Genomic DNA, 18,825 nt, shown 5'->3' with positions numbered 1-18,825 from the left:
CACTAAACAAAACCTCTGACTAAATTAATCAATGGAAGAAATGGGGGAGAATTGGTAATATAAAAAAGTATAGCTGAGCATGGGCTATTGCTTAATAATAATATTTACCAAAAGCAATAGTAGGTTGCGTGGGGCTGCACACGTCACTGATGGGACTGCGTGGCGGCGACGCGTATAAGGGACTAGCGCTGTCTCTCTCACATCCGTGCCGCTCGTCCCGTCGCCTATCTCGCTCGCACGCGTATCCGCGTAGCTCGGCGTCGCGTTCGTTGGCCGCGTAGCTCCTGTGGGGTAGGGATTTTTGAGAAACTGGTACATATACCGTGGACGTATTGACTATGGAACTCCATTTGCAAAAATGGACGCCCTTAGTGGATTATCATCATCTGGACAATTGTCCCTCAAAGCAGAACACAATACTATTATGTGATAGATAGATGCCAAATTTTCAATTACACAACATCCTATATACACCATTTATTACCTCAATTTAGCGTCCTTCTCCAGCACGTGGTGTTCCGGTATAACGTGGTCTCGTTCCCTCTCGCGTCGGCCGCGTCCGCACCGCACTACTTGCTGTGCGAACGAAAGGGAGAGATTCGTCCGGGATGCCTAAACAAAACAAAACATAGATTCTCATTATAACACAGCTTATTTCCATAAAGATAGAATTAACACTAACCTAGAGACCGCCATTTTATTTTCATAATGTAATTAACTATCGAAGAGTCTTGGTTTTTATTATCAGGTATTTATTCTCTAATATTTGCTAAAAAATCAGTTTTCCCATATGACGTCATTCCCAGAAGCTCAGTGGCGGCATGAGAATATCTATAATGACTAATTACCTTATCATGCGCGTGCGCATCTTGCTCTGGTTGTTCGTGCGAGCGTCCCGACCCGCCCGTCATGTTTGACGACGATTTAGTAGAATTCGAACTGTGCACGCTGCGTCGCTTGTATTCTGGGGAGCCTGGGGATAATGTAAATAACAATATATAATAAAAGAAGATGAATATGTGTGTTGAACAAATCTTGTGATCATTTGCCACCAGACGAATTATGGGTTTGCTCGTCCTCAATACAAAATTAAACAAAAAACATTAGTTAAACTAGTGTTAGTATCATCAGCCAGTTTTTTCATGACAGTTAAAAAGCTACTGTTATTTTTGTAAAAATTATGACGTGTGTTGGGTAAAATTTTATAGCTTTCTACTGTAGCTTTTGCTTTTACAACTCAAGCAGAAACTGCCTGATAATAACGCATCGATTGTTTTGGTGTCGTAAGGGTGTCACGCATGCGCTATGATATCGGTCAGAGGTCCCATTTGCAAACCTTGGGTGGGGCAGTGATATTGGGTATTTCAGCCCAAGATCAGAAATGTATGCTCGATATAGCGATAGGTTTGCCCCCTATCACATCATGTGTCGGAACACACTTGGCGAAAAGTCGGTGTCCTGGTTGCACCTCTGTCTATCTCTTAGGGAATATAAGTGCATTGAAATAAGTGCAAAGATTGGTTTAAACTAAATAAAGATTTATTTTAAGTAAGAAATTAAAATACATAGCGGACAAAATAGAGGGAAAAACGACCAGAGAGATAGATGAAAAATATTTGACATAAGCACGTCGTGACATCTGTCAGTTGCGTTCACAAATCCCAACATTCTCTCCTGGACGCAAACCCATAGCCTTTATGAACACTTCATGCTTTGGCCGATGAAGTCCCTTGGTTAAGACATCAGCCAGCATGTGATCAGTCCGTTTGTACTTGACTTTGATTTGATTGTCAGCAACCTTCTCTCTGATGAAATGGTATCGGACGTCAATATGTTTACTTCTTGCGTGATAACTTTCGTTACCTGAAAGACTAATGCAACTTTGATTATCACAATACATTAATAAGGGCCTGCTTTTAAGTTCAGGCCAAAACTCTACTTGTAATTGTTTCAGCCATAATGCCTCTTGTATAGATGCTGATAGAGACATATATTCAGCCTCTGTGCTTGATAATGCCACTGTTTGTTGTCTTTTAGAACACCAGCTGATAGAAGCACCCTGAAAAATAAAAACATATCCTGTGCAGGATTTTCTGTCTTCAGATTGACTTGCCCAATCAGCGTCGCAATATCCAACAATTTCACTGTCATCTTTCTCAAATGTTAATTTATAATTAACTGTAGCTTTTAAATATCTTAAAATTCTCTTCAATGCACTCCAGTGTCCTGCAGTTGGCTTATTATTATATTTACTTAAAGAATTTACAATGAAAGTTATGTCTGGTCTTGTTCCTTGAGATAGGTATAGCAAACATCCAATAGCTTCATGGTATGGTATGGTCGTAAGTATTTCACTCTCATGTTCAGCTTTCTTTAATTGAATATTTGCTTCACACGGTGTCCAAATAGGTTTACAATCAGACATGTTGAAACGTTTTAAAATTTTCTCTATATAAATTGATTGATCTAATGAAATTGTATTCTGCTCTTGTGTGATTCTAAAACCAACACACTGCTTTACTCTTCCCATGTCCTTCATGTGAAATTTTTCCAGTAATTTATTTTTAATATTCTTCATTGTATTTTCATTATTAAAAAAACAAATCAAATCGTCTACATATACACTTATAAATAATATATCTTGCTTGTTAATTATTCTATAATATATACAAGGATCAATCTTTGATCTTAGTAAACCAATGTCTAATAAAGCAGTGTTTAATTTCTTGTTCCACTGTCTACTAGCTTGTTTCAAGCCATATATAGCTTTGTTTAGGCGACAGACTTTCTCTCCTTGCTCAAAAGATGGCGGTGGAGTCATGTAAATCTCTTCATTGATGTCTCCTTGCAAAAATGCTGTAACGGCATCCATCTGGTGTATTTGTAGACTATATTTTGCAGCTATTCCCACAAGATATCTTATTGAAGAATATCGGACAACAGGTGAGTATACTTCATGGTAATCTATTCCTTTTTTCTGTTGATAACCTTTAATGACTAATCTTGCCTTGTGACGTATGATATTTCCATTTTCATCTGTTTTTGATTTAAACACCCATTTACATGGAATAATTTTCTTACTAATTGGTTTATCTACAAGTGACCAAGTATTATTTTGAATCAAAAACTGATATTCCTCATTCATTGCATGTTTCCACAGGTCAGCTTTATCACTTATCAGTGCTTCTTCCAAACTTTGTGGGTCACTGTTCAGTAGACTCATTGTGGACTCAACATTCATACAAAGGTAAGACGTTGAACTATCATACATTTCCATTCTTCGATGAGATCTTGTCTGCATCCTGGACGTCTCAGGCTCCTCAATAGTTTCATCTGGTAAGTATGTGTCATCATTAGGATCATCATAAAATGACCCTGAGTGTACACTGGAAGTATCAGATACATTAATAATATTTTCAATTTCAGGTTCTTCGCATTGCTGTTCAGATAAAGGTAAGTATAACTTATTCTTCTTTTCACTTATTTTTGAATTTGTTTCATGACATAAATTTTCCTTTTGATTTTCATTAATATTTTCTACTTTTCTTTCAGATGCAGAGGTTGGGACTACATTTCTTTTAATACTATCTTCCAAAAACACAACATCTCTACTTATGATAACTTTTTTTGTTTCAGGATCTACAAATCGGTATCCTTTTGTAGTATCGCTGTAGCCAACAAATATTAATTTACGCGACTTCACATCAAGCTTAGATCTGTTTTCTTTAGGAATAAGCACCATTGCCGGACATCCAAAAATTCTCATGTGACTCAGGTCAGGCTTCTTTCCGGTCCATACTTCATGAGGCGTGGCATCAGATAAGGTGCAGGTGGGAGAACGGTTCACAATGTATGCAGCTGTAGCCACCGCTTCTGCCCAGAATGTGACCTGCAATTCAGCGTTAATAATCATGCATTTGGCACGCTCTATTAAAGTTCTATTCATTCTCTCACTGAGACCATTTTGCTCAGGAGTGTATGGGTTTGATGTTTGGTGCAGTATTCCATGTTTCTTTAAGTAGGTATCAAAATTATGATTTTTGTACTCGGGTCCATTGTCGCTTCTGAGGATTTTTATTTTTGTACCTAATTCATTCTCTACTCTATTTTTAAATTCCATAAATTTTTCAAATACTTCACTTTTGTTCTTAATAAAATATACATGTACTCTTCGAGAAAAATCGTCAATAAAGGTTACAAAATACCTTGCCCCTCCTATAGAAGTATGTTGCATAGGTCCGCATACATCACTGTGGATGACTTCTAGCAAGCTGGTTGCACGGGAGCCTTCTTTGGGGAATGGTTTTCTCGTTTGCTTGCCTTCAAGACAGGTTACACAAATTGAATTTTCTGTTTTTTGTGACAGTTTTACACCTTCTGTACAGTTAGGTAATTTATTAACATTAGTGAAATTTAAGTGACCCATCCTCTGGTGCCACATAAAAGCATCATCATCAGCCTTGGCCATCATGGCTTCCATTTCTTGATTATTAGCAGTATTTAACAGATATGTCTCATTTATTAAATCAGCCTTTGCAACTAACTTGTTACTCGGATTGTAAATTTGACAGCCATTTTCATTAAATATTACTCGACATCCACTTTTTATTATTTTGCTAACAGACAGCAAATTTGTTTTTAACTCTGGTACATATAATACATTTCTTACCTGAATTGAATCAGTGCTGCCATCTATTGCCTTTACTTTAATGCATACATTGCCGCAGCATTCAACTTTTAACACTTTGTTGTTAGCAATTCTAATATTTCGCACAGATGCAGGTTTGATTTCAGTGAGCCAGTCCCGGTGCATAGTCATATGCATAGATGCCCCTGAGTCAACATGCCAAAAATTTAAATGATTTGCTGTGGATGCTGAAAAAGCTGCAACATATCCTGTTTTCTTTTTATCATTATTATTTGTCTTCTTATGCCAACAATCTTTACTGAGATGTCCATACTTATTACAGCAAAAACATCTAGGACCTTTCTTGCTTGATTGATCACCTTTGGGCTTGGAATTTTTTGAGTTTGTATAAAGTGCGGTAGTGTCTGATGTCTTTACTTCTTGAAGTAATTTATTTTTAACTAAATCAGCACTAATCTTCATACCTGAACTTTCTAAACCCATAATCATGGGCCTGTACATTTCTGGCAGTCCTGCCAGCATTAATGTGCCCAACCATTCATCGTCCACATTGAATTTTATATTCCTTAACTTATGCGCTGCTGTCATTATTTTGTTCACATAGTCTTCAACTGACGAACTATTTTTCAAATTGGTATTAATTAGTTCTTTTAGCAAGCCAACTTTTCGAGTCAGGCCACTATCTTCGAATGCTTTCGCCAAATTTTCCCATACCTGTTTTGCGTTCTGAGCGTCTTGAATATGTACATATAGAATCGGGTCAACTAATAATATTATTTTTGACTTGGCTTTGATGTCCTGTTTGACTGAGTTTGGGTCAGTATCTACTGGTTCTTTCAAAATACAATTATACAAGTCCTCATGTTGCAGGTATGCTTTCATTGCAAAACTCCAACTCGCCCAATTGTCACGACCCGTTAACTTCTCAATAGACATCAATGAATTATGACTAGCCATATTTATATGTTTATTAATCAATCTGTAAATAGCTGAAAAGAAAAAATCACTCGCGAGCGCGGTAACTAAAAGTGAGGTTATACTCGCGGTTTTACTTTTTCTATTTACTTTGTAATAACTGTTCGAAACGCAAAACTAACTTTAAACGGCAGTATTTACTGGGCCCATAACCTGTTGAAATAAGTGCAAAGATTGGTTTAAACTAAATAAAGATTTATTTTAAGTAAGAAATTAAAATACATAGCGGACAAAATAGAGGGAAAAACGACCAGAGAGATAGATGAAAAATATTTGACATAAGCACGTCGTGACATCTGTCAGTTGCGTTCACAAATCCCAACAGTGATGTGTGTGTTTTTTAACAATGCATTCGAAACTTACCAGCACTCGGCGGCCTGCCCTGTCCCGCTGGCTGAGCAGGCGCCGGGTGTCCGGGCGGCGCCTGCGCAGGCGGCACTGAGGCAGGTGCGGCCGCGTCGGTGGGCGCGGGCGGCGCAGTGGGCGCAGCCCAGCGCTCCAGCAGGCGGCAGATGTTCGCGTGCCCCGCTCGCCACGCCACCTTAGCTGGGGTGCGACCTGGTCAGAAAAGAGGTATATGAATCAAAATTGTTAGAGACCTGTAGAATCGTATAAAAAAATATTAAAATTATATTGGCTGAAAGTTTTTGTATTGACCTTTGCTTTTTAGCGTATTATTTGGGTTTAAGAACTACTGGTTTAAGAATTTTAAAACTTCGATCTAAATTCTAACTGAATCATGTTTTGACTAATTTCACAATAAAATTAAATAAAATATCAATTATAAGAAAATTATTTACCACAATGATCAGCTTGCAAAGGATCCGCTCCGTGCTGAAGCAACCACAGTACGCACTCCTCGTGGCCCTCTTGAGCTGCTATCCCTGTTAAGAAGAATGCACTCCATTATTGATGTATCCCATAATAAAAAAAAAATAGCAGACTGAAGAGAAAAACGTTATACATATATGGTTTATAATTATCGATATTCAATTATAATGATGTAGATTTATATCAAAGAGCTGAATAATTTTAGTGAAGAGATTATCGCCCGTATACTCTTGCTGTATAGATTTAGGTCAATAAAATTGTGATATACATAAAATAACAATGGTATGTACGGATTACAGACCGAGCGGGGTGGCGCCCTGCGCGCAGAGCGGCGAGGCGTGCGCGCCGTGCCGCAGCAGAGCTCGCAGCGCCGCGCCGCGCCCGCGCCACGCCGCCGCGTGCAGCGCCGTGCGCAGGCACCGGTCCACCGCGTCCACCTCCGCGCCACCTACCAAAACAAAAAGATATATTATAAATGTCAACATCTGGCTCGAAGGACCATAAATTAACAGCTCACTGGGTCTAACTAAATGTTCCACTGAAAATAGCTACATTAATAAATTTTACACATGCAAATAATTTAATTGATATTATTCATGTTGAAAAAAATAATAATTTCTGCACTTACCCACAGTGATGAGCAGATTCACCATCTCGGTGTGCCCTTGCCATGCCGATACGTGTAGTGGAGTACGACCCTGTGTAAAAAACAACAGTTTATTACACTGATCATACCATCAATTGACAAATCTATCAATAAACGTGTAGCCATAGTTTGAAGTAAATGGTGAATTGAACCGAACTTCGTATAAGAACCGAGTGATAGAGAGAGAGAGAAAGAGAGCACTTACCTCTGCGTCGGTGAGGTGCGGGGAGGCGGCGCAGTGCGCGAGCAGGTAGCGCGCCATGGCGAGGCGGTTGTCGAGCGCCAGCACGTACAGCGTGGAGCGGCGGTCGGCGTCCAGCGCGTCCGCGTCCGCGCCGCGCGCCTGCAGCGCACGCACCGCGCCGAACTGGCCCTCCAGCGCCGCCAGCCTGCCGAACAACACACCACATGCTGTTACACACATCACACATCACACACAAATCAAGCAAGTCACACCACTGAACAGAGAAATCAAGCTCTCAAAACTAGTTCCCGGCCAGTCAGTACAACCAAACCTGCATTTGCCTTACAAAAAATCAAAGAATTGAAAAACGAAATAACGATAATACAACCCAATACAATACAACTTAACCTAACCCCACTGAAGCTACTAACACATGCTAACTATAACAGATTTTAGAAAACACTTCACTTCTTACCTAAAAGCTGTTTTGCCATCGTGCGCTCTCTGATCCACGGGCGCTCCCCAATCGTCCAGCAGAATCTCCACCAGCCTGGCATGACCCTCCTGCGCTGCCAGCATAAGAGGACTCTTGCCTTCGTTGTCTGCCTCGTCGACCTTCGCGCCTGCCTCGAGGAGGGCTTCGCAGACTTCTATATGACCTACAAGGATCAACATAAATAGGTTAAGAGACTGGTGTTGCAGTAACTGGACTATAATCAATAATACATTGCCAAATTTTCTGGCAGGGTGCCGTCACTGGCTTAGTTTACCCTATTATAATATCTCTTGTTTTACTTATACATTCCAAGTTTTCTTACCTTCAAAGGCAGCATAATGCAGCGGAGTCCAACCAGAATTGTCCCTGTGGTGTTCATCCAGGCCTCTGTCTAGCAGTTGACGGACAACTTCGACGTTACCTATAGATGAAAATACTTTAAAATTTCAAGGTTATTTCCAGGAAAGGCACGTCCACATCGGCAGATAGTTCTTAATCCAAGCATGATGTTTTTATATTTCAAATTTAGAATGACAAGGTTATTTCAAGCATTGCTATACTCAAAGCTCTATATCTACAGAATATTCTAGAATATTACTGCAGTTCCCAGCAGTACGCACCCTGTGCAGCGGCGACGCTGAGTACGGTGCGTCCCTCGGCGTCCATGGCGTCGACGCATGCGCCCCAGAACAGTAGCAGACGCACAGCACGCGCGTGACCCGCCGCCGCGGCCGCCCACAGCGCCGACCGCCCCGCCCCGTCCGCCGCCTCCGCGTCCGCCTCCGCCTCGAGAAGGACCTCACAGATCTCGCTGGGGAAGGATAAAAAGATTTAAATTCGAAAGTTTATAACTCAGTTATATTAACTTGGTTCTAGTGCCACATAAAGATCGTCAATACTTAGAGAAATTAAAGGTATATCCAGACATGATCTAACAGTTTGAAAGCACTTATGTCTTCTAGTTTGAATGAAACTTTTGTCGATGTGAAAGAGGTGTATTATTTTTCGTCTCATATCCCGTCTCAGTCTCTCGTCACACTCCAATGCCATGCAGTACTTGTACAATTAATTTTCGTAGAAATTACCATCAGGTGAACCCTTTGTCATTGAACAGTATAAAGATTACTAACGTGTGTCCCTCGAAAGCAGCCACAAGCAGCGGCGTGGCGCCGTCGCGGTCGGCGCGCGAGACGTCAGCGCCGCGCTCCACCAGCAGCGACGCGACCGCTGCCCCTGACGCGCACAACGCCGCCACCGACAACGCAGTACGTCCTGCAAGAAAGTATAATTTTTCAGTGGCCATTAGAAAAAGTAACTATTGTATATCTTAAACATTTAATTATTATTAAAGCCTTTATTTATTCCTTATATTGTTTTTTTTACTTTTATTTGAATGAATGTGTATTTTTTTTATTTAAAATTTTTTAAGGACCTCCCTGAAGAGTAAAGGCCTCCTCCATGTTTCTCCACATATTTCTGTCCTTTGCCTTTTGTAACCAATTTTTTCCTGCAACTTTTAAAATTTCCTCGAGCCATCTTAAACATTTATAAACTTATAATCTCGAGTTTATAATATTATGTCCAAAGGCAATATAACTGATGAACCAAGAATACAATTGAACGCGATGTCGCAAGGTCCCCTGGTAACATCATAGCCCTTTGGGCATGAAATAGTTGCAATAGGGATCATGCGGACGCGTACGTCACTCAGCCACGAATTATAATTAGTATCTTAAATGCCAGTGCAACTCTTTACTTGCCGTAGCTTTTGGTACATGAATAGGCTGTTTTTAAACATCTTTAAACCGTACTATACATCAGTAGCGAAGCGTCCATACAACCTGATTCCTACCGGCTTCCCTATTAGGTTGATTTACGCTTTTTGTTTTCTGTTAAATTGGTTGCGATATGTTAACATAAGCATTTTTTTTTTGCCTTGGGTTACCTTTTGAAAAATTTCACCCTTCGCAACTGCTATACATATTCTACTCCGTAAAGTCTGTCAAAAAATGAATTTACTTACCATCATGATCAGCGTGGTCAACCCTGGCACCAGCGTCTAGCAACGCCCGTACTATGTCAGCGTGGCCCATGTACGCGGCGGCGATGAGCGGCGTGCGGCCTTCCGCGTCAGCCCTGTCTGGTGCTGCTCCGGCTGCCAGGAGTCTCGACACCACACCGAGGTGGCCTGACCATGCTGCCGCCCTGGGGAATTTAATAAGGTGATTAAAAAGGTATAGTATTAATATAACATTGTTCAAGTTGGTTTCTGTATGGAAGTGGTATTTTCCTAATACAGTTGAGCTATTCATGCTATATTCGAAGTGGACAGATGACCTCATAAAAATCGCAGGAGGTCGCTGGATGCGGGCCGCTTCTAATAGGTCGATCTGGAAATCCTTAGGGGACGCCCATGTTCAGCAGTGGACGTTCTGCGGCTAGTGATGATGATGATGATTCATGCTATACACAAGTAATATCTACAGCGGTTCTAGTGTATCCCAAAATGTATGTATGTATGACGTAAATTCCCATAAATTTCTACATATTATCGTATATTATATACCTTAACGCTGTTCTGTTGTCGGCATCAACGCAGTCCACATCACATCCGTACTCCAGAAGCACGTCGACTACCTGAAAATAAATAATGTTTTTATAACTTATTATTTAAAACTAACAAATATGACCAAAGTGAAATTTCTGGTATGTCCGAGAATTTTAACAAATGTTACAAACTTTCACAGTGTAGCAGTAAAACGATCATGAATCAAGTCAGTTGTACGCGTGAATTTGCGCGTTAATAATGTGTGGCCTGCATCAGGGGCCTTATTCTCTATCCCGCACGTTATTTTAACAGTGCGTAACAAGCACGTAACACAACACACCATGTTTAGGACTATAGAAATTTGGCTTACAGAATACCATTCCACGCACATTTCTCAAAGATAACATGACACGACCGAGTTACGCGTTTACACTATCATACAGAATAAGGGCCCTGCGTGTACAGTATGTAGCATGTATGTAGTATGAGTATATAGTGCAGTGAGTAAGGTGTAGTGGCGTACGCACGTCGACGTGTCCGGCCCAGGCGGCGGCGCGCAGCGGGCTCCAGCCGTCCGCGTCGGCGGCGTCCGCGCGCGCGCCCGCCGCCAGCAGCGCGGCCGCCGTGCGCGCTCGCCCCGCGCGCGCCGCCGCGTGCAGCGCCGTGCCGCCCGACGCGTCCGGCGCCGACGACAGCGACGGGTGACGCTGCCAGCAATATCACATTATTCACAACTATTCGACACACACTTCTTCTAACTTCAAGATAGATTAGAAGATCCTCCATCACACTTATTTAAATTAGTACATTATAAGTATATATGACACAAATATTGTCGGTAATAATAGTGAAAATATACGTAATAACAGTTTACAAAATTCAAACACTTTAATATCCTATAATTTTTACAATACGTCATTTTGAGATAAAGCTTATAAATTTAGTGAGTATAACAAGGAGGCTTTAAATGTTATAGTAACACCAAGTCACAAGTCAGAGCCATATAGGGCATAGAGAAATTGGTTAATTTTATTCTAGGCTATATAAGAATCATTAACTGAATTTATGAACAGCAACAGCACTGAAAAATGAGATATCCATCTAACACACTGCATACCTTCAAAAGTGCCACAAGAGTCTCGTCGTCACCCCTGGCCACCAGCTCGTGCACCACGCTGGGATCCACCACCACCTCCTCGGGCTCCTCAGCGCTCACTTTACCCTGGTCTTCGCTCTCCGGCGGCTCTGCTGTTAACTGTATGATAACAATAAATACTTAAATTACATTAATACTATTTAGATAAATTGATTTATATAAGGTTATTTTGTAAGTTTACATATCCATATAAAGTTATTATTATCGAGTTCTGTTTCTCCTTTAAATGTAATAACAAATTGAATACTTATTTTTTTATACTTAAAAAAATGAATACTATATTATTTTTTTGTGTATCGGACCCCGCAGTCTACACCCGGGGATATCTGCGAATGGGATATTGGGATTTCCCGGCTTAGCGACAGCAGAGGCCTGGAGGAAGGTTGGAAGGGGATGTGGGAAAAGGTAAGAAATCCTTTTAGGATGAGCGGAGGGGAGAAGGCTGGGAAATTTTCGCAAGTCCTCAAAGGCCTGTACAATCACTTGTGATAAAAACATGCCAAAATATTTTTTAATACACTTCACCTCTGCATGCCAAATGTTTTTTTTTTCTACATCACTACATAGTATAAAACAAAGTCGCTTTCTCTGTCCCTATGTGTGCTTAAATCTTTAAAACTACGCAACGGATTTTGATGCGGTTTTTTTAATAGATAGAGTGATTCAAGAGGAAGGTTTATATGTATAATAACATCCATTAAATAGTGGAGAAATATTGCACCCGTGCGAAGCCGGGGCGGGTCGCTAGTTGTAGATAAAATGTATATAGAAGTATGATGTAGTCACCAGTGCGCGTATGTGGTCCGTCTCGGGCGGCTCGGGCTCGGGCTCGGGCGCGTGCGACGTGAGCTCGAGCAGCGCGCGCAGCACGCGGCGGTCGCGCGCCCAGCCCGCGCACGCGCCCGCGCCCCCGCACCCCACCAGCTCCGGCATTATCGACTCCAGCGTCGCCGGCTCTGGCAACCACACGTCTATATTACATTTTGATGGTACAATAAATTGTATAATAATCATTTTAAATTTTAATGCTATATGTAATACATATATCGCTGGCGAAGAGACATTTTCCATCAGTCGATACTTTATCTAAATCCTACTCCACTTGTCGTTAGTGCAGTGGGGTTACTTTACCGTATCCGTAAAAATTTGGACGGTCACAAGCGTACCCTTTTTACGAAAGAAGTAGAATTAAGAGTCAGTTACTCCCTCCTAGGATTTTGTATGCGTATACGCTTTTCTATGAACTCGTCTTGAATTGTTGAAACTACGCATAACAAATTCCCAATTTGCTTCCTCCTGAATGCAGGTAACGCAACTGAACCGACTATTTTAAATACAAAAATTTTAAAGCTCAAAGGCTCTATTCTGGTGCACTATATCTAACATCGCGTTTTTATTTAAAACCGTAATATATAACATGTAATCCTTGAGTACAACTATGTAGTACAAAGAACAATAACGAAAATCCAACAGATGGCAAGGGTTTATTTTTAAAAACAATAATTAATTATACGTTAATAACTTGAACTACAACAAAGAATTACCTAGTGCAATCATATTCCTCAGACGAGTTTTCTGAAGTAGACTGTGATACATATTTCTATCATAAATATTAATGGTCAATAATCTTAAACAAACACTGCACTGCATCCAAAATTAGGAAGAACAAGGTACACTTGGCCAAAAATAATTCACACCAATAATCACATTTTATTAACAATATTTACACGAAGAATTAATTAAAATCAAATATAAACACATTGACACGACATATCCACAGCACAATTGGGAAGTGACTATATTATAATTTTTGTTCTGTATTGTTTTCCTATTCAAACATTATTTTAGCAATTTGAACTTTATTGGTCGGTATTAGGGTGTAATTTGCGTTGATTTTGCACACAGGACGCGATAGTAAATTTATGCGGAATGTGTCACTGCGCACAATAACTGGAAAAGTAATAGGTCAGTGATAATAATATTATAATTACATAGATTTTTTCGCAAGTAGGTGCCCGTTATAATACCCACTTACAAGTATTTCGATTCTCCATTATATGACAATAGAAACTTTAAATTAGCAAACAGCACTAGATTTTAGTGACCATGAAAATTCTTTATCTGCTGCCGTTACTGAACACATATTTGACGAAAAAAATAAAACAAGCGGTGTCATATAATTATCCCTAATATAATATTTTTTGGTCAAGTTACATCAATCAAAATTCTGATTTCCGTGCGTCCATTAGTCAATTTGTAGAACTTTATAGTTATTATGTCTTATTGCAATTCATTAAGTAATCGTGTCTTACGCACGTTTAGTAATGAACCTCAATCTAACGTGTGATCCACATTGTATTTATTACCTACTATGTGTTGTGTCTAAAATTTTATGCAGATTTTATAAACATTATAAATCGTCATAGCTTTGTCATTAAGACATAAACAAAAATTTTCACTGCACATTTATACCTATCATCTTACCCTTCAACATATTCATTTTTGTTTTTTCAATGAAATTTTGGACTCGGTTAAAATCAGTCAATGTATTAGAATTTAGATTAAACTGCCCTAGCCAACCCGATGTATTAATTTTGAAATCACATTACAATTAATTTAACTGGCTATTATGGCGTTACAAATCGGGTATTCTGGCGTTATTCCGCATATGAGAAGGCTAACTGCCAGTCGGTAAATAAATACACCAGGCACATATAACCACCAAATAGTGATTTGCGTTAAACAAATTTGGTCTCGATACGAGAATCGTATTTGCATCTATTCATCTAATGCCCCAGAGGTAATAAAAGTGGAATCATTACATACTTGAGTGAGAAAAGATACGTTAAAAAAGTACGTATAATTAAAATTACTAGGTATTGAAAAAAAAATGTTAAAAATTCAATTCCGGGACATGATGATTCACAGATATTTTCACAAAATTTATGAGATTATAACTAAAAATAATGCTATTATTCCCAACTTTAACTATAATCTTATCAAAACTGATTCTAAATAAGGCCTAATCGAAAATCTCAATTTTGTACTCCTATCACTTTTATCGTGATATATCTATACTTCTAATAGATATCATGCTGCGCACGCGCATAAAGCTGAAAAGTTTCTTAGTTTGTTTTAAGGCGCTTTGTTGTGTTATCGGGAATTTGTTTCACCTATACAAAAAGTAGAATCCCTCGTAGTTCATAATCTTAGACTTTCCTAATGTGGGATTATAATTATATGAGTGACCGATAATTGTACAAAATAATTATTTAATTTGCCATTACTCATTACCTAATAATGATTTCAATGAATTTTACCACACAATGACCGCTGCATTTCCTTTGAATTTGCGTCAATCGGCCGCGGACAGGAAACATAAGTTCAACGCACATTACTCATACTAACTACATGTATTATTGTGGAATGTGGGAATATTGTCCTATAAAAAAAACTTCACTCGTGGAATATCATGGTGGGTTGAGGAAAAATCACTATAAACGATACGTTTATGGAGTTTTTCAAAAATAAAGGTGTCATCAAATTTGCGCAAAGGGAATGCAGCCGCAGCACTACAGCCGCGCTGCTTTGTAAATCCACATAAGAAACAACGTACAGGTACTGCGCTCCAGTCATGCATGTTTTATTTTCATAGATTTAGCTTGCGATGGCACTTTATATTAAATTTGAAGGCGCACTGAGACATGTAGTAAACGCTTTGTAGTCGCGAAACTAAGCTCTTTTTCATTAAATCAAAACCGTTTTTTTTTTACATAACCAACAAACGTAGGGTGCATAGGCCCTTAGATGTTAGTAAGTGTGAAAACAACAGTTTATACAATATATAAATGCTGTCAAACAACTAGACTCAGTAGGCGGGGCTTGAGCGGGGAGCGAAGAGCAACAATAGACTTGATCTACCCGTCATTCGGTCGATACACAGTCGCCCCACATGCGCTTGCTTCCCCGCGGACCTCTACAAGCGATCAAATTCATTGACAGCAACTATACATCGCTGCTTGACATCAGAAATGGAGAAAATGGTGTTACTTACCGAGACTATAATTAATACCATCCGCTTTCACTATTATTAAACTATTAATATAATGTATTTACCTGTAGGTGGTTTGTCTGAAGCCGCTTCGTCACCTTCTTCGTTATTGTTTACATTCGCCTGAAAACCAACAATGAATTAATATCAACTAGTATAGCTACGTAGTCGATAACTTTCCCAGCAAACAAAACAGAGATCTAAGCTTATACTAAAAGATGTTGCTAGCAATTGTACCCATTTGCTTAAGGGAAGTTTTAAAGTCCCAGTGTGTACGTAATATGGATCAAAACCGGCTATATATTAATCTAGAATATAGAATAAGAATATAGATAGAATATAGAATTGTCATTCAAAGGCTTTCTGGGTTTATTTCTGACACCCATCAAGACATTTCATAAGCTATCACATCTAATATATCAATCTAATGTATAATAGATCAAAACGCCTTCATTTGAAAGATATAGTCGTTACCTCATCTGCAACGGGCTCCAGTTTCTTCACATCGGTCTCCCTCTTGAGAGCGGACTCCACATCGCACGACGAGTCCAACACCCACAGTAGGATGAGAGTGTGCAAATCCAGGACCTCGTCTTGATCACTGCAAGATAATGACGTAATTAATCGTCTAAATATTGAAGAAATTACGGGAATTTGATGACTATCCGTACCCTTAACCGAAATAGTACTCAGTATTAGGTTTAAATGTATCGATATTTAGAATCTACGAATCGATGCCGCAGTATTGCTAACGATTAAAATATCGATATCCAATCGAAATTAAATATTATTTATAAAACACAATGTAATGTAGAACATAGCAGAAATCTCCAATCTTTTTACTCTGAAGTAAATTACTTCTATTCAGACTATAACTGCCACACTTCTCGCTCCTATCTTCAGTTTCGTCAAAATTTAAGAATTAGTATGTTATAAAGAATAAAAAGAGACAGAAACTCACCCTTTACTCTTCTTCTGCGAAGACAAATGCTGTTCCAATTGTGTCATGTGATAAACATAGTTGTGTATCTCCAATGCGGACAACCTGAAACAAATTATAGACATTAACATATTACAAATAAGTATGAAGATAGTAAACCGCACTAGACAAAACTTCAATCGACCATACACACTTTCACGATAGATCGATAAAAGCAATACGAAACGTTTATTGAAATCAGCTGCAAAACAGCACCTAATTACAATAAAGTTATATGTATGATTTTGACAGTCTGCCTTATGGGGAGGCGAACACAGAAACTATTAAACCGGGGAATATTATTTTGCTCCTTCCGGGGCCTCGCGTCTTTTTTTTTTTGTTTGCGAAACCACTTTGTCTGGTACCCCACCTCTTAGCATCGAGCGTGTAGTACATGGCGAGCGCGGCGTGTCCGTCGGTGAGGCAGCACAGGTAGCGCCGCGTGCAGTGCTTCACGTCCACCAGCCACGCCGCGAACGAGTGGTGGAAGATCGACAGGTACCCCGTCGACTTGTCCATCACGAGGATCCTGTGATACAATTAACAATTAACTAGAAGCCTCTGTGTTGATCAGATAAATATTTGTATGATTAGGTCTCTAATTCTTTGCTAAAGAAATCCTAATCTAACGCTTGCTTCCAAATATAATCTTGGCCCAGGTTAGAACTTCTAACTTCTAATATGTGACGGTTGGTTGCATTTCATTCACCCAAATAGTAATTATTTGATACTACCCTTTTATTCCCCTGACTTTTTCATCTATCGTTTGGGTAGAGAATGGGTAAGCCCCTCTTATCTAATTCAGTAAACGCTAATGGAGGAGATAAAAGAAAAATATGGATACTAATAACATTCAAAAACTTTTTGGTCATCGACAACTTCACTGATCCTTAGTTTATTACATAATCCAGACAAATCTGTCCATGCATGTTGTAGATATTAGATAGCACCAGCACACCCACCTTCTCAGGAGATGTAACCTCCTGTTGAAGTCCTCGCGCGTGACGCTGTACTCCTTGGTGAGGAGGCACTTGTACAGCATCTCCTCGGTGACGCCACAGCGGGCTGCTAGCAGCACGTCCAGCAGGAGACGGACCTGGGGGAAGTGGGGTAAGTAATATGCCTTGGTTTAATTTTTTTTTTATTATTTATTGGGACAAAAAAATAGTCGTATGTTACAGTTACATTTGAATTTAGAACATAAATTAAAGTATATAAACATACAACTCACACCTTTCTCCACAGATTAACAAAAATGTAATTTTACAAAATAAACTAGCAAGACAACAGACAGCAGCGTTGTTACGTCATAAAAGTTATTATAGCTGATTATTGGGCATAGTGCAATATAAAACAACGAATTGTAATTTGCATGATTTTGGTATTGTTTTAGACAACATTTAATTCTATACCGGTTCTTAAAAAGTGAGAGATTCATTAGGACAGTATGGCATACCTTGGTGAATCGCCTCCCGTGGAAGAGTCTCTGCGCCAGCCACAGGTACAGCCCGTTGAGCGTGCCGGGGATCTCGCGGATCTCGCGCAACGCTATGAACCCGTCCGCCACGCCGTCCAGCACCTGACAATATTTTTTAACATAAAATACATGTCACTGTTCCTTGCGTCTAATTTCTTATAGACAACATAGGTTAGAGTGATAAATAATTATATTAATTGATTCATCATCATCATCATCATCACCATTATCATCATCATAATCATCATCATCATCGCCGTCCAGCACCTGACAATATTTTTTAATATAAAATACATATGTCACTTTTCCTTGCATCTAATTTCTTATATAAAACATAGGTTAGAATGATAAATAGTTATATTAATTGATTCATCATGATCATCATCATCACCACCACCACTATCATCATAATAATAATCATAATAATAATAATCATCATCATCATCATCATCATCATAATCATCATCATAATCATCGACATCATCATCATCAGCCACATAAAGTCCACTGCTGAACATAGGCCATATTTAATTGAATAATAATAGTTGTTGTTGAGGTTACCTTCTCCAAGTACAGCAGACAGCCGTCGCTCTTGATGCGCAGGTGGTCGAGCGCGGCGGCGGCGGCGGCGGCGGCCGCGGCGTCGCTCGACACGCGCGCTCTAAAGGGAAATTCATGAGGTTATCTTATACGAGACTCGACATAACTTTTTAAATTTTCAAACTGTATTTTAAATGCTTTGTTCATCGAAACGAAATATTACCGATGAATTGATTCATAATTTACAATTATACAAAAATAAAAAGAAATCATTTAAAATTCCATATGGTAAAG

General features: G+C 39.4%; 1 protein-coding gene across 2 annotated transcripts in view; it reads right to left on the bottom strand.

Moving 5' to 3' along the window:
* The window catches only part of LOC115456182 (ankyrin repeat domain-containing protein 50), a 62,618-nt gene that overhangs the window by 9,839 nt on the left and 33,954 nt on the right, over window positions 1-18,825 (bottom strand). For both annotated transcript variants that reach the window (XM_037444433.1, XM_037444434.1), the window contains exons 13-36: window positions 18,553-18,652; window positions 17,971-18,093; window positions 17,477-17,610; window positions 16,885-17,043; window positions 16,497-16,580; window positions 16,010-16,136; window positions 15,601-15,658; window positions 12,271-12,440; window positions 11,446-11,583; window positions 10,856-11,035; window positions 10,347-10,417; window positions 9,804-9,985; window positions 8,911-9,052; window positions 8,401-8,591; window positions 8,103-8,201; window positions 7,760-7,943; window positions 7,306-7,489; window positions 7,083-7,152; window positions 6,756-6,902; window positions 6,424-6,507; window positions 5,987-6,181; window positions 849-973; window positions 485-612; window positions 109-284 (exon numbers count right to left, since the gene is read on the bottom strand). In XM_037444433.1, coding sequence (XP_037300330.1) covers window positions 109-284; window positions 485-612; window positions 849-973; window positions 5,987-6,181; window positions 6,424-6,507; window positions 6,756-6,902; window positions 7,083-7,152; window positions 7,306-7,489; window positions 7,760-7,943; window positions 8,103-8,201; window positions 8,401-8,591; window positions 8,911-9,052; window positions 9,804-9,985; window positions 10,347-10,417; window positions 10,856-11,035; window positions 11,446-11,583; window positions 12,271-12,440; window positions 15,601-15,658; window positions 16,010-16,136; window positions 16,497-16,580; window positions 16,885-17,043; window positions 17,477-17,610; window positions 17,971-18,093; window positions 18,553-18,652 — 3,251 coding nt within the window. The remainder of the gene's footprint in view (window positions 1-108; window positions 285-484; window positions 613-848; window positions 974-5,986; window positions 6,182-6,423; window positions 6,508-6,755; window positions 6,903-7,082; window positions 7,153-7,305; window positions 7,490-7,759; window positions 7,944-8,102; window positions 8,202-8,400; window positions 8,592-8,910; window positions 9,053-9,803; window positions 9,986-10,346; window positions 10,418-10,855; window positions 11,036-11,445; window positions 11,584-12,270; window positions 12,441-15,600; window positions 15,659-16,009; window positions 16,137-16,496; window positions 16,581-16,884; window positions 17,044-17,476; window positions 17,611-17,970; window positions 18,094-18,552; window positions 18,653-18,825) is intronic.

Source organism: Manduca sexta, chromosome 28 (genome assembly GCF_014839805.1).
Source record: "Manduca sexta isolate Smith_Timp_Sample1 chromosome 28, JHU_Msex_v1.0, whole genome shotgun sequence".
Classification (NCBI taxonomy): Eukaryota; Metazoa; Arthropoda; class Insecta; order Lepidoptera; family Sphingidae; genus Manduca; species Manduca sexta.
The sequence above is the reverse complement of the archived record's forward strand: the minus strand, read 5'-3'. Positions and strand labels throughout refer to the sequence as shown.